We start from the raw sequence: 15,850 nt of genomic DNA on the forward strand, positions 1-15,850 counted from the left end.
ATGTACCTTATGTTACTTCTGGAAATCATGTATTTGTATACATTTTGTCTATTTTAGATTCCCAGGGCATGGATCACCCAAAAGCCATTTCTTGCCAGCCAGGTCTCTCACAGGGTCCCATATCCAACCACTGGCAACAGTCCAGGAAGAACAGGAGCCCGTACTCTGGCCGACATTAAGGCGAAAGCCCAGCTGGCCCGAGCAAAGAGAGCAGCAGCTGCAGCTGCCCATGGAGGTTCTGTCCCTGGACCAGGCCCTGGAGGAGGAGCAGTGCCAGGAGGTGGTGCAGGAGGTGACATCGATGAGAGCAGGAAGAGAATACTGGACTTGGGAAGTACTGGAAGCGGGAGAAGTGAAAGGGGAACTTCAGCCCCTCAACCAACTAGTCAAAACCAAAGCGAAGTCAAGGTTACGGGGCAGGCACCGCCTTACGGTGCAACAAGAGCACAGCTACTGCAAAAACCCTGTATACAACCCAGAATCTCAACTACTACTTCCTCTGGAAGCACAAGGTCCTTCCAGGCCTCAGAGCGTGACATTGCCTCCAGCATCAAAAATCAAAACCCATTATCTGTAACAGTAAATAAAAATATGAAAGTTCCTGGGGCTTCAGGATTGGGAACCCTGGCCCACCATTGCGAACATATCAAAGCTGAAAGCACAAAGGGAATTTTGACTGATGGGTCAGATCTGAAAATACCTGCCACAAAACCATCTTCAGATTCACAGTTGGCTTCAGTAGCATCCCGTGTCTCATTTACAGCAAACCCTTCTTCAAAGTTGCGGACCTCTGTAACAGCCCAAGGGATTCACAAAACATTACTTAGACAGCCGTCAGACATCAGTGCAAAATCTCAGCGGTTAGCCACTTCTAGTGGACAATCAGCCAGGTCAAGCTCCAGCATTCCTGCAAATAACCCACTTGTAACTCAACTGCTGCAAGGAAAGAACGTCCCTCTAGACCAAATTTTGCCAAGACCGCTAACAAAAGTTGAAATGAAGACTGTACCCTTATCAGCTGATAAACCACCCAGTGCAAGCACAGTGCAAGCAGTGGAGTCTTGTAAGAAGGAAGACATGGATAAAACATCTCAAACAGCTGCCCAACAGCTGGAGAGATTTTTATGTCAAAATCGACAACACCCATCTGGCCAAAGAATATTGGAACTCTTTTCAGGAAAGAACCTAAGCAATCCAAGTAACAATTCGGTGCAAGCTTCTGTGGCCAGCATTGCAAACCAGGAACACATTTTACAGTCTTTGGTGAAAAAGGTTTGGCAAGAGAACTCCATGAATGCATCAAGTCCACCAGAAATGAATGACAGTGCCTCTCAGAAGGAAAACATCTCCCAGAGGTTCATGCTTGGTTTCACTGGGAGACGGGCATCAAAACCAGCCATGTCTGGTCACTACCTACTCAACCTCTCAACATATGGAAGAGCTCCAGACCCCTTTAGAAGAACACAAGTCGGTAGCAGTGAGGCAGAAACTTCTTTAAATGATCCTGATCGCCTAGGCATTGCGAATGATGAAACAGAGTCCATTACAGAGAGCAGTGAGGAGGGCATAGAGTCTGAAGAAAGCATGAGTGAATGTGCAACTTCAGCTGTTAAAGCAGAGTCTAGTAACCAAGTTTCCTCATTAAAATTAGAAAATCTCTGTAACAAAAACATAAAAGTCGAACAGTTTCAGACTGAAGACTTGAAGGACAAAATTCAGATCATCACCAAAGGCAACATCTACAGTGATGCAAACATAGCCAGAGATTTGGCCAAAATGGCAAACGTTCTTGGTGTCCGGTTAAAACAGAACACTTCGGACATGTTTGGAATGCATACAACATCAGTTGGGCTCCAGCATCATCATCCAGAGGAAGTTCAAACATCCAGGACTAATGGAAATTCTGTTGGTCTTCTTGGATCGAGTTATGGAGGCACCATAAACATCTCCACTTCTCCAGATTGTCTACACAGATCTTCTATTCCCACAGGTGGAGATTTCACTTCGTCCAACACGGACAACATTGTTTCTTTCTCTGTGACTGTGACAACCATCCCTTCCAGTCACAGTGGGAATTCCAGTTGTCCTGATCAGCCCATTTCTGTCCAGGCTTACACAGATGATAGCGGCATGGAGTTGTCCCCCTCCAAATGCTACTGTCGGCTGAAGGCCATGATCATGTGCAAGGGCTGTGGAGCATTTTGCCACGATGATTGCATCGGTCCCTCCAAACTCTGCGTTTCTTGCTTAGTGGTCCGGTGACCTTCAGAAATGGTCCGTTTAGAAGTACTTTCTTGGCTATCCTTGCCAAAATGGTTTAAAAAAAAATTGATATCTCCAAATTTTAACGTCTAGAGGTTGTAGTAGTCAGCTGTGTCTGCTATAACCCTTGACCTCAGAAGGAAGAAAAGGTAATCTTTTTAATACTTTGGAGTTTGACAAAGATCTTGGCGGGTACGTTTCAGGGTTCTCTACTACCCTGATCAATCACGACATAAGTTTGCACTTATTAATTGTAAATAGCACACAAGGGAGCGTTGAAGACATTCATTGTTTTTTTTTTTACCAGTTTTAATATTCGCTTTCCAAAGAATATAAAAAAAAAGCAATATCCCCTCACCCCCACATACCCCCTTTAAACATCTACTTGTTTTAGATGTGCACTATATAAAATACTGGACCCCCCCCCCCCTCCTATTTAAGCAATAATGTTAAACTACCTATGAATGTTCAGAAGTGTATATATAGAGTTATGTATGGCCGACAAGACCATATAGTTGTGTTTTTTTGGGGTTTTTTTTAAATGAAGTTTAATGATTTGCAACCACCAAACATCATGGAGTTCAGTTCACCTAGGAAGGCAAATATTTTTTGCACCCAATTTTCAACCAAGATTCGTTGTTTTCCTAATTGAATCTTATGTGAAAACGAGTAAATCTTGGGGGAAGACATTGAAACATAGACCCTTGAGCAACAATCATGGGGCATTCCACCAACACAGTGGTCTACCCTGCTTTTATTGGATTGTGAGGCACATTTTGTGGGTACAGTACGGTAAATTAGATCAGCCCAATTTGCATTGTAAAATGGTGACAAATAAATACTGTCCTTGGTTTTAAATGAAGTTGAATGATTTGCAACCACCAAACAACATGGAGTTCAGTTCACCTAGAAAGGCAAATATTTTTTCACCCAATTTTCAACCAAGATTCATTGTTTACCTAATTGAATCTTATGGGAAAATGAGTATATCTTGGGTGACGATCAGTTCACCTCGGAAGACATCCTGAGCACTTGTATATTCAGTGAAAAGCAGGGAAGTCCACCATGTTGGTGGAAATGAAAGTATGGAACAACCAGACATGAACTTGTCGTGAACTAGCAGAGTTATCGGTCTGCTAAGGCCACTTTAGCACTTTTATTGGATTGTGAGGCACGTTTGTGGGTACAGTACGGCAGACTGGTTCAGCCAAATTTGCATTGTAAAATGGTGGCAAATATGCCTGTCCCTGGTCTTAAACAAAGCTTAATGATTTGCATCCACCAAACATCATGGAGTTCAGTTCACATAGGAAGGCAAATATTTTTTTCACCCAATTTTCAACCAAGATTTGTTGTTTTCCTAATTGAATCTTGTGTGAAAATGAGTAAATCTTGGGTGAAGACATTGAAACATAGACCCTTTAGCAACAATCATGGGGCATTCCACCAATACGGTGGTCTACCCTGCTTTTATTGGATTGTGAGGCACATTTTGTGGGTACAGTACGGTAAATTAGATCAGCCCAATTTGCATTGTAAAATGGTGACAAATAACGACTGTCCTTGGTTTTAAATGAAGTTGAATGATTTGCAACCACCAAACAACATGGAGTTCAGTTCACCTAGGAAGGCAAATATTTTTTTCACCCAATTTTCAACCAAGATTCATTGTTTTCCTAATTGAATCTTATGGGAAAATGAGTAAATCTTGGGTGACGATCAGTTCACCTGGGAAGACATTCTGAGCACTTGTATATTCAGTGAAAAGCAGGGAAGTCCACCATGTTGGTGGAAATGAAATTATGGAGCAACCAGACATGAACTTGTCGTGAACTAGCAGAGTTATCGGTCTGCTAAGGCCACTTTATCACTTTTATTGGATTGTGAGCCACGTTTGTGGTTGCAGTACGGCAGACTGGTTCAGCTAAATTTGCATTGTGAAATGGTGGCAAATATGACTGTCCCTAGTTTTAAACAAAGCTTAATGATTTGCATCCACCAAACATCATGGAGTTCAGTTCACCTAGGAAGGCAAATATTTTTTTCACCCAATTTTCAACCAAGATTTGTTGTTTTCCTAATTGAATCTTGTGTGAAAATGAGTAAATCTTGGGTGAAGACATTGAAACATAGGCCCTTTAGCAACAATCATGGGACATTCCACCAACACGGTGGTCTACCCTGCTTTTATTGGCTTGTGAGGCACATTTTATGGGTACAGTACGGTAAACTAGATCAGCCAAATTTACATTGTAAAATGGTGACAAATAACGACTGTCCTTGGTTTTAAATGAAGTTGAATGATTTGCAACCACCAAACAACATGGAGTTTAGTTCACCTAGGAAGGCAAATATTTTTTTCACCCAATTTTCAACCAAGATTCATTGTTTTCCTAATTAAATCTTATGGGAAAATGAGTAAATCTTGGGTGACTATCAGTTCACCTGGGAAGACATTCTGAGCACTTGTATATTCAGTGAAAAGCAGGGAAGTCCACCATGTTGGTGGAAATGAAATTATGGAGCAACCAGACATGAACTTGTCGTGAACTAGCAGAGTTATCGGTCTGCTAAGGCCACTTTAGCACTTTTATTGGATTGTGAGGCACGTTTGTGGGTACAGTAGGGCAGACTGGTTTAGCCAAATTTGCATTGTAAAATGGTGGCAAATATGCCTGTCCCTGGTTTTAAACAAAGCTTAATGATTTGCATCCACCAAACATCATGGAGTTCAGTTCACCTAGGAAGGCAAATATTTTTTTCACCCAATTTTCAACCAAGGTTCATTGTTTTCCTAATTGAATTTTATGTAAAAATGAGTAAATCTTGGGTGAAGACATTGAAACATAGGCCCTTTAGCAACAATCATGGGACATTCCACCAACACGGTGGTCTACCCTGCTTTTATTGGCTTGTGAGGCACATTTTATGGGTACAGTACGGTAAACTAGATCAGCCAAATTTACATTGTAAAATTGTGACAAATAACGACTGTCCCTGGTTTTAAATGAAGTTTAATGATTTGCACCCACCAAACAACATGGAGTTCAGTTCACCTAGGAAGGCAAATATTTTTTTCACCCAATTTTCAACCAAGATTCATTGTTTTCCTAATTGAATCTTATGGGAAAATTAGTAAATCTTGGGTGAAGACATTGAAAGATAGACCCTTTGGCAACAATCAAGGGGCATTCCACCAACACGGTGGACTATCCTGCATTTATTGGATTGTGAGGCACGTTTGTGGGTGCAGTACGGCAGACTGGTTCAGCCAAATTTGCATTGTGAAATGGTGGCAAATATGACTGTCCCTGGTTTTAAACGAAGTTTAATGATTTGCAACCACCAAACAACATGGAGTTCAGTTCACCTAGGAAGGCAAATATTTTTTTCACCCAATTTTCAACCAAGATTCGTTGTTTTCCTAATTGAATCTTATGTGAAAATGAGTAAATCTTGGGGGAAGACATTGAAACATAGACCCTTTAGCAACAATCATGGGGCATTCCACCAACACGGTGGTCTACCCTGCTTTTATTGGATTGTGAGGCACATTTTGTGGGTACAGTACGGTAAACTAGATCAGCCAAATTTACATTGTAAAATGGTGACAAATAACGACTTTCCCTGGTTTTAAATGAAGTTGAATGATTTGCACCCACCAAACAACATGGAGTTCAGTTCACCTGGGAAGACGTTCTGAGCACCTTGTATACTCAGTGAAAAGCAGGGAAGTCCACCATGTTGGTGGAAATGGTCTAAGCTGAAATTATGGAGCAACCAGACATGAACTTGTCATGAACTAGCATAGTTATCGGTCTGCTAAGGCCACTTTAGCACTTATATTGGATCGTGAGGCACGTTTGTGGGTACAGTACGGTAGACTGGTTCAGCCAAATTTGAATTGTAAAATGGTGGAAAACATGACTGTCCCTGGTTTTAAACAAAGCTTAATGATTTGCAACCACCAAACAACATGGAGTTCAGTTCACCTTAGGAATTCTTAGGGGTCTATTTGCCAATATTTTCACCCAATTTTCAACCAAGATTCACTCTTTTCCTAATTGAATCTTATGTGAAAGTAAAGAAATCTTGGGTGAAGATCTGACATTGAAACATAGGGGTGGATTTACTAAAGGTGAATAGACTTTGCACTCTGCAAGTGCAGTTGCTCCAGAGCTTGGTAAATGAGGTAAAGCTTCACTTTGCACAGAATACCCAATCATGTGCAAGGAAAATTAAAAAAAAAAAAAAAAAACCTTTTACATATGATTGGATGTTGAAAGTCAGCAGAGCTTCTGCTCATCTACTAAGCTCTGGAGCAATTTTGCAAAGTGCACATTCTGTTTGCCTTTAGTAAATCAACCCCATAGACCCTTTAGCAACGATCTTGGGGCATCGTAGTGGGTCGACATTCTGAGCACTTTGTATATTCAGTGAAAAGCAGGGTGGTCCACCATGCTGATGAAGGTATGGTTAAGCAAGGTTCACATTCTGGACACAATCTTTCTGATTTTAGGCCTACCTTGAGTTTAACACCGGTATGGAGTTGTGAATTGGCAAGCCATTTATTGAATACTGAAGCCACTTAGCAAGAAGAAGCAGGTGTACGAGTTGGTATCAAAAAGTGTCGAGACTAGTTATGTAACACACCAATAGATGGCAGCACAAGGTTACACACACAGTCACAATACGCACCGACATTCATAAGTCAGTGTTCCTAAAGACATCGTCCTGTGTACATTGGGATCTTTGCAACTGGTGCTGTTCTGGCCACGTGCGTTACCACGTCCGCTAGTTCATTACGGACAGCAAGTTAGAAAAAAGAGCAAACATGAAATTCTGTGTGAAACCGGGCAAATCGCTGGATCTCCATGATGTTGTCAAAACGGCAATCTTTGAGCTGGTTCTTCATTTTCAGGAATTGGGTGTTGAGCTCATTGAAGGTCTTCCTGATCTCTCATCATCTTCCAGTGTTTTTCTTCCAATCTTGAAGCGCGCGTGCCTCTCAAAACCCCTCAAACGACTCATTGCAGCATCACCGTAAACTTGCCGAATCATGTCAAACGTCTTTGTGGCATGTTTGCCTAGTTTCACGCAGAATTTCATGTTTGCTCTTTGTTCTAACTTGCTGTCCATGATGAAATAGCAGACGTGGTAACGCACATGGTCAGAATAGCACCAGTTGCACAGCTCCCGGAGTACACAGGATGATGATGACTGTGATTGTGCATGCAGCCTTGTGCTGCCATCTGTTGATGTGTTACAAAACTAGTCTCAAACCGTTTTGACACCGCCACGTATTTACTAAGCCCTTACTGGGAAGTCTGTAGTTTAGAAGCTACACTTAGTGTAAAATTTGCATTCTGAAATAGTCAGACAGGAACTTGTCCTCGCAAGGAGTTATCGGTCTGCTGACGTCACTTTAGCACTTTTTTGGATTGTGAGGCACATTTTGTGGGTACAGGACGGTAGACTGGATCAGCCAAACTTGCATTGTAAAACGGTGACAAATAATGGCTGTCCGTGGTTTTCGTGGCATTACCATTCTAGTAAAGAAGGTCAAGATTGCCAGTCGGGGCACAAGGTGTTAACCAGTGTTGGGTGCCCATGGACAGGTAACACGCAGGATTAAATCGATTTCAATTGTCTGCAGTTGTTGGAGTTGATTTTCTTGGTATCCCCAGTGAGTAAAAAAGACTATCAGCCAGACTTCAAGCTTGGCTGGAAATTTGTTTAAAGCGGTAGTAAACTCCTGCAACTTAACCTCTTCACACCGGCCGCACGCAAATGTGCTGTCTCCCGGCGTCTGGGCCTTGAAGCCAACGGGACATGATTTTGCTTTGAAGTCAATAGGGGGCGTTTTTGCATTGAAGTCAATAGGACACGATTTTACATTGAAGCCAATGGGACATGATTTTGCACTGAAGTCAATAGGGGTGCGGTTTTGTATTGAAATCAATGGGATGCAATTTTATATTGAAGTCAATGGGACATGAGTTTGCATTGAAGTCAAGAATGCGATTTTGCATTCAAGTCAATGGGATGTGATTTTGTGTGAAAGTCAATGGGAAGCGATTTTGCATTGAGATCGGTTATCATTATCAGCACTTTTTTCTTTCTTTTATATCGGCAAAACGCCGATAACCCTATTTTCAGCCGATTATTTTCAGCAGCTGATATATATCGGTGCATCACTAGTATCCACTCCAGATACATACAACAACCTTCACTTAGGAATTTGGTACTCACTGCTAAGCCTTCCATGAAATGCTTAAACCACTTGACCGTTTCTTATATCTCGTGTGAACTTTTATTAGTGAGACCTCTGACTTCCCAGGTCTACACACTGTTTCTGTGTGTTCTGAGGGGTTCGATCGATGTTTTTTGCAGTCTATTTTATATTAGGATGGATTTTTAAAAATGTATTTGATACTATGGAGGAGGTAAAAGGACAGGTCGAAAAACAAAGGTGAGCGGAAACACCTAAATCTACCAGGTGGACTAAACAGAGTAGAGAGATATGGGATGGGGCAGCTGATGGTTGGAGTGTCCAAGACATGAGAAGCCAAGTGCGGCGTAGAACATCTATAATTAAAATGCTACTTTTGGGTGAACTGACCCTCTGGTTGTAGAGCTGCTGCCGTTTTTTGGCTCCATAATGGCTCCTTAGATGAGTAGAATTGGGAACTCCCAAGGGCAATGCTGCTGAAGACCACCCAATAAAGATCTCTGAGGGTGGACTGACCATGTAAAGCAGAAGCTGTGGTTTGCTGTGTCCAAGATCAGCATTTTGGGACGGTTGACATGTATTTTTATTAGCCATCTACGAAATGGCTATTGTTTTGTTGCCTTTTGAAAACCACTTGATCACTGTGTGATAAAAAAAAAAAGCCATAGTACTTTCCAACAGAGAGGGATCCTTCAGGGTCATGGTGATCTGGGGTCCATATAGCCATCACAACATAGTGGTCATCTGACACGCTTCCCTAGCGACCTCCAAATATCTCAGCTTCCAACTGCCTGCTCCGTTATTTTCTAGTTCCAAACAAAATGAAAGCCGGACTAAAACCACTTTTGTCTTGTTGATGGTCTGAGCTCTATTTTAGTACAATTCACTTTTTTATGTGGGTGGGGGGGAACAAAAGAGTGGTGTGATGAAACATTTGGATGAATGAGATGTACAATGGTTGACGTGTGCACTATCTAGGCAGGAAACTTGGATCTAAGGCATAAATGTAATAAAAGCGGAACTGCACTGTATCTGAGCATCACAAAACTGCTGTTTAATTCATTTTTAATATTCAAAAGAAAATTCCAATCCATCCGTGTCTCCATTCACCCCCCTAGCATTTTTGGTCATGGCCATCTTGAGTAAAGGCAGATACTGCCTGGAATCCATCTGACCTTAGCTCAGGCATGCAGGCAGGAGGGTGTGCTTAGCTGAGAAAACCCCTCTTGAAGACTCATGGGTTGTATGACATCATTTGCCTAGGCCTGAAAACCAGGAAGCAACTAAACTCCCCTATCGATCCATCCATCCATGTTTCCATGATTTATTTTCCTGACAAATCACTTTGAAAAACACCCCCCCCCAGCCTTTGTGGTCGTAGCCATCTTGAGTAAGGGCAGATGATTCGTGCAGTATTTTCTTTCTGGAATCCATCTGCCCTTAGCTCATGCATACAGGCTGGTAGGTGTGCTTAGGTGAGAAGGCCCCCTTCCTGAGGACTACTGGGATGTATGACATCATTTTCCTAGGCCTGGAATCCAGGAAGCAACTAAGTTCCCCCATCCATCAGTGTCTCCATGATTTATTTCCTGAGAAATCACTTTGAAACACCCCCCCCCCCTCAGCATTTGTGGTCGTAGCCTTCTTGAGTAAGGGCAGATGATTCATGCAGTATTTACTTCCTAGAATCCATCTGCCCTTAGCTCATGCATACAGACTGGAAGGTGTGCTTAGCTGAGAAGGCCCCCCTCCTGAGGACTCCTGGGATGTATGACATCATTTTCCTTGGCCTGGAATCCAGGAAGCAACTAAACTCCCCCATCCATCCGTGTCTCCATGATTTATTTTCCTGAGAAATCACTTTGAAACACCCCCCCCAGCATTTGTGGTCGTAGCCATCTTGAGTAAGGGCAGATGATTTGTGCAGTATTTACTTCCTGGAATCCATCTGCCCTTAGCTCATGCGTACAGGCTGGAGGGTGTGCTTAGCTGAGAAGGCCCCCCTCCTGAGGACTCCTGGGATGTATGACATCATTTGCCTAGGCCTGGAAACCAGGAAGTAACTGAAGAAATGTACAAAAAAAAAGAAGTTTAAAATGAAGTAATATACTTTCCTATCTACTTACTAATGCTAGCAGCGTAAGGATTCAAAATAGGAAGTGTAATTGAGAGAATGAAGTTCCACTTTGAACCATGGTGCATACCGGTGCAACTTGTCATGTGATTTCACAGCTCCCAATCGTATTACAATTCACATCCTACTGTCGTTCAGGTCGGTGCTACTCCGACTCCGTCGGGGTCGCACCGAGTTTGGGAATAGTTCCTGCAGTATTTTTGCCGATTTCAGGCACGACTTGCATAGATATCCGTGCATGAAGTCGCAAGTAGTACCTGAAATTGCAATAACTTGCGGCTTTGAAATCGTGCTTCAACGGAGAGAAATGTCTCCGGCACACCAAGGATCTCCGATATGGGTTCAGGGGCTTCCATACAGGTTTACACGTTTTGTAGTCTCACAGGACCCCTTCATCAGGAGTGGGTCACGTGACTGATGAAGGGGTCCTGCGAGACTCGGAAACATTGCCTTGCCGTAACTATGTAAACCTGTATTAAAGCCTTTGGACCCAGATCGGAGATCCATGGTGTGCCGGTGACATTGACTCTGCTCAGTTCCACCCACCTATGCATAACGTCATTTTCTAGCAGGAACGTGTGTGTTGGGATTGTGTATTTTCTTTTTTTTTCAAGTGAAGTTGCATTCAGTGTGAATCAGGGCTAAAGCTAAAGTCTGGATGTGGCAATTTTTACATTGGTCCGGTTTGTGCCAATTTAATGCCATGCCTTTTGGATTCCTGTGGAAGCTGGCAATCCCTGTAGTAGACACCACTACTCCAGTGATTTCCTTTAGGTCCCATGCCTAGTGCAGGGGCGGACTGACCATTCGAGCACTCGGGCACTGCCCGAGCGCCCGGGGTCAGTAGGGAGCCCCATGAAATGCCCCTGGTACCTTTTTATAGGCTTATTTGGGTGTCCTTTGAGTGTGGGCAAGGACACAGGGGCCCCATGATCCCCTATTGCCTGTGGGCCCCATGAGTTGTCAGTCCACCCCTGGCTGAGTGGCTGCCTTCTGAACACAGGAGGTTGCCCACTCGGCATGGGTGCCATTTAGAGAACACTTTGCATGTTTTTAATGAATGCAAGGTGTTCTGTGATTGGACAACTTAGAGAGGCAGAGCAGTGACGTCAAATTCTCCACCTCGTTCAATCAGAGAACACTTTGCATTCTTTGAGAAAATGCAAAGTGATCTCTGAATGGAGACTGTTCTGAGCAGGTGACCTTGTCTTGTGCAAGCTAAAATACTGCTTTTTTATGTTCTTTGCAAAAAAACGAAAAAAAAAAAACAAACCCCAGGCAAAGTGAATTTTTACCACCCAAAAGTTCCCTTGCAAATAAAACTTTCCTTTAATAAATCAACCCCATTTTCTTAGCCCCGGAAGAAATGTTTTAGATGCCATTGTGCCTCTGTTTAATACTATAATTGTGTGATGCAATTATAATATTAATATTATTATAAGTGGGGCTCACTGAGACATGTACAAACAATAGTGACACCTTACAGAGATTCTAACTTTTACCAAAATAAATAAACCTTTTCTTATTGTTTTTGCTCCCATTTTTGATCTCCTCGTAACGGAACCAACCCAGACTGCGCTTGAGTACTTCCCCGTCCAAACACCAACAACAGACACCACAGCCAACCATACAAGATTAGACGACAACAGTCTGAACATGGAACTCTTTATTTGAACAGGGATACAAGATATATACACTCAGGGAACAATCCCCCCTCCCTGCATAATGACACAGGGCGGGGCAATCTACATTTAGTAACAAGAGACACACATGTATTCAAACTTCACACCAATAGACAGTCCCATCAGGAGGGAGGGCTGCTGGAGATACCCCCCCCCCCCTACTAAGCCAATACACATAAACACATACATCCCATAATAGTTTGCTCCCAAGCCAGACAAGCAATAGAACAATGGAATGCAACCACATGGCATTAAACAATCAACAACCCCCACCCCACCTATACATGTCTACACAATATTAGGACAGATCACCCTGTACCCCTAACAGGCACAGGGTGACTTACACATAAGAGGGATATGGGGAGCTGAGACAGGGGTCTCCCCACCTCTCCAAAGTGAGCTGTGTTCTATGGGCCCCCCACCCAAAGTGACTCCCGTCACACCTCTCACCTGAAAAGGAAAGAAGAGCAATAAAAAGCCATTTGTGATTTGCCATCTTACAGTCATCCAGATTCATCCTTTAACACAAACGTATTGACGTAGAATTGGAAAACCATTAAAATGGATTTAAACCCCATGTTTCACTATCCCTCCCATCTATACTGTCAGCTAAACTAGACTCCTTAGGAAACATATTCTATGCAAAGGGCAGATAGAAAGAGGGGAATCATTTTTTTTTTATACTTGGAATCTAGAAGGCATTGCCATACAGGACTCCTGCAGACTTCTCGGTGCATCTGCATGCTCATACCTCGTACTGGCAGGCAAATGCACACTAACCCCCGGTTCACATCTGTGCGGGTGGTGCTGCTGTGGATCCGCACAAAAATCCGTGCAGCCACACCACCCGCACAGAGAAATGCAGAACCGCGGGCAGGTGCCATTAATTCTAATGGCACGCCGCCCACACTGGAAAACGCAACCGCACTGGGAACCGAGGTTCCTGTGCGGGCTGCGTTTTCGGAAGAAGTGCAGGGACCTCTTTCCCTGCGTGGCACGGGCATGGGAGTCCATTCAAATGAATGGGCTCTCATGCCCGTGCAAAACGCGGCCCACACGGCCATATAGATGTGAATCGGGGGTAACAGAAAGAGACAATGAACTACCACAGTGCTCAACAGTGCCATGGTAGTTCTTTGAGAACGACAAGCCGACAGCTGCAAAGGCTGTTGGGACTTGTAGTTTTTCATTCACAGAATTCTCCCCCGTTAGCTGTCAGTGGAGCGAGCAGTGGCTTCGGCAGTGGGAACATGTTACTTGTTCCTGAAGGTGAACTTATCCTCTGAAGGACCAGCTCGCTCTGGCTGGAAGGGGTTAATTGTCATTGGTAGTGGGCTGCACAGTGGCTAAATGGTTAGCACTTCCGCCTGGCAGTACTCGGGTCGTTGGTTCGAATCCCAGCCACGGCACCACTTGCCTGGAGTTTGCATGGTCTCTCTGTGCCTGCGTGGGTTTTCTCTGGATACTCCGGTTTCCTCCCACACTCGGGTCTTTGGTTCGAATCCCAGCCACGGCACCACCTGCCTAGAGTTTGCATGTTCTCTCTGTGCCTGCGTGGGTTTTCTCTGGATACTCCGGTTTCCTCCCACACTCGGGTCGTTGGTTCGAATCCCAGCCACGGCACCACCTGCCTGGAGTTTGCATGTTCCCTCTGTGCCTGCGTGGGTTTTCTCTGGATACTCCAGTTTCCTCCCACACTCGGGTCGTTGGTTCGAATCCCAGCCACGGCACCACCTGCCTGGAGTTTACATGTTCTCTCTGTGCCTGCGTGGGTTTTCTCTGGATACTCCAGTTTCCTCCCACACTCGGGTCGTTGGTTCGAATCCCAGCCACGGCACCACCTGCCTGGAGTTTGCACATTCTCTCTGTGCCTGCGTGGGTTTTCTCTGGATACTCCAGTTTCCTCCCACACTCGGGTCGTTGGTTCGAATCCCAGCCACGGCACCACCTGCCTGGAGTTTGCACGTTCTCTCTGTGCTTGCGTGGGTTTTCTCTGGATACTCCAGTTTCCTCCCACACTCGGGTCATTGGTTCGAATCCCAGCCACAGCACCACCTGCCTGGAGTTTGCATGTTCTCTCTGTGCCTGCGTGGGTTTTCTCTGGATACTCCAGTTTCCTCCCACACTCCAAAGGCATGCTGGTAGGTTAATTGGATTCTGTCTAAATTGGCCCTAGTATGTGTATGAATGTAAGTTAGGGACCTTAAAAATTGTACGCTCCTTGAGGGTGAATGCACAATATATATGTAAAGCGCTGCGTAAATTGACGGCGCTATAGAAGTACCTGAAATAAATAAAATATTAAACGTGTCCCTCAGTGGACTCCAAAAAAAGAAAAAAAAAAGAATTTTACAGCAGTGACGGTTTTGCTCACGAAATACAACTTACAGTTTATGGAGGTGACCTCCCTTCCCTCCACACACAGATTATATCTTACAAGAGATATCACAGATATACAAATCTAGTCTATAGATATTCAGGTCTCTTGTGCGTTCATGCAACATAATGAGAAAAGAAAAAAAGTTTACAAAAACTCCAGGCCTGCTGAACGATGGAGCCGCAAAAGCAAAATTAAGCGGGTTTAGAAAAGATTTGGTAATCCGTGACTTTATATTCGCACTATCCACTTGGCTGCAAAAAAAATGAATTGAAATCAGACGTATAAAAATAATATATTTGAAGTAATATATATCTATTTACATATATATGAAAGGTGTTAGAGTTTATATACAGGGTATTGTATGCGCCATTAGCACAGTAATTACAATAGAACAGTAAGCTCTTATTTTACAATAATGCAATAAGATTTGGGTTTTCCCTCGTGAAAGAGGAAACTCAGCCCTTTGTGTTTTTTGTGAATGTTTTTATATATATATAAAAAAAAGAAAAAATTAATGATGTTTGTCCAATTGTAGTTTTTATTAAAGGGACTGGTAAAATCGGATGATAGGGTTTGTACAAAGCAGTCAGGTCGAGAGCCTTTTGGGTTTTTTTTTTTTTTTTAAAGATAAAAAAAACTATTTTTTCAGAGTGTAGAGAAGAACAATTGTTTTATGTAAAAATAAGATCATTTTCAGGATCGGGGATATATAGCTGTACATATATATGTATGTAAATTTATACACTTGCCATATTCTTTATTTTAGAATTTTATTTGTACGTAATCATGAAATAAAACATTGAATTGTTGTGGAACGAGGTTGTATTGTGTTGTTGGGTTGTCTTTACCAAAAAGACTTTATAAAATTCTGTATTCAGTTATACAAATTGTATATCTTAATTTCATATCTGACTGCACAGGACTGCCAGTCAGAGGCCATGGGTTATATGCTGCTACCTTCAGGAGATTGGACACTAGCAAAAAAAGTTTGTTAGAGCCACCCTTAAGGTGGGAATACAGGATTAGAAAATCGACTGATCGGTCATCCGACGACAGGGGCGAACTGACAACTCATGAGGCCCCCGGGCAATAGGGAATAGGGGATCATGGGGCCCCTGTGTCCGCCCACACTCAAACCACACCCAAAAAAGCCTATGAAA

General features: G+C 43.2%; 1 protein-coding gene across 2 annotated transcripts in view; it reads left to right on the top strand.

Moving 5' to 3' along the window:
- ASXL2 (ASXL transcriptional regulator 2) overlaps positions 1 to 15,505 on the top strand; it is a 229,216-nt gene extending 213,711 nt beyond the window's left edge. For both annotated transcript variants that reach the window (XM_089655663.1, XM_089655664.1), the window contains one exon: positions 58 to 15,505. In XM_089655663.1, the coding sequence (XP_089511789.1) occupies positions 58 to 2,262 (2,205 nt within the window). In that variant the 3' untranslated portion in view covers positions 2,263 to 15,505. The remainder of the gene's footprint in view (positions 1 to 57) is intronic.
- The last annotated feature ends 345 nt before the right edge of the window (positions 15,506 to 15,850 follow it).

This window comes from Staurois parvus, unplaced genomic scaffold (assembly GCF_062004578.1).
Source record: "Staurois parvus isolate SC_StPar_1 unplaced genomic scaffold, SC_StPar_1.0 ptg000860l, whole genome shotgun sequence".
Classification (NCBI taxonomy): domain Eukaryota; kingdom Metazoa; phylum Chordata; class Amphibia; order Anura; family Ranidae; genus Staurois; species Staurois parvus.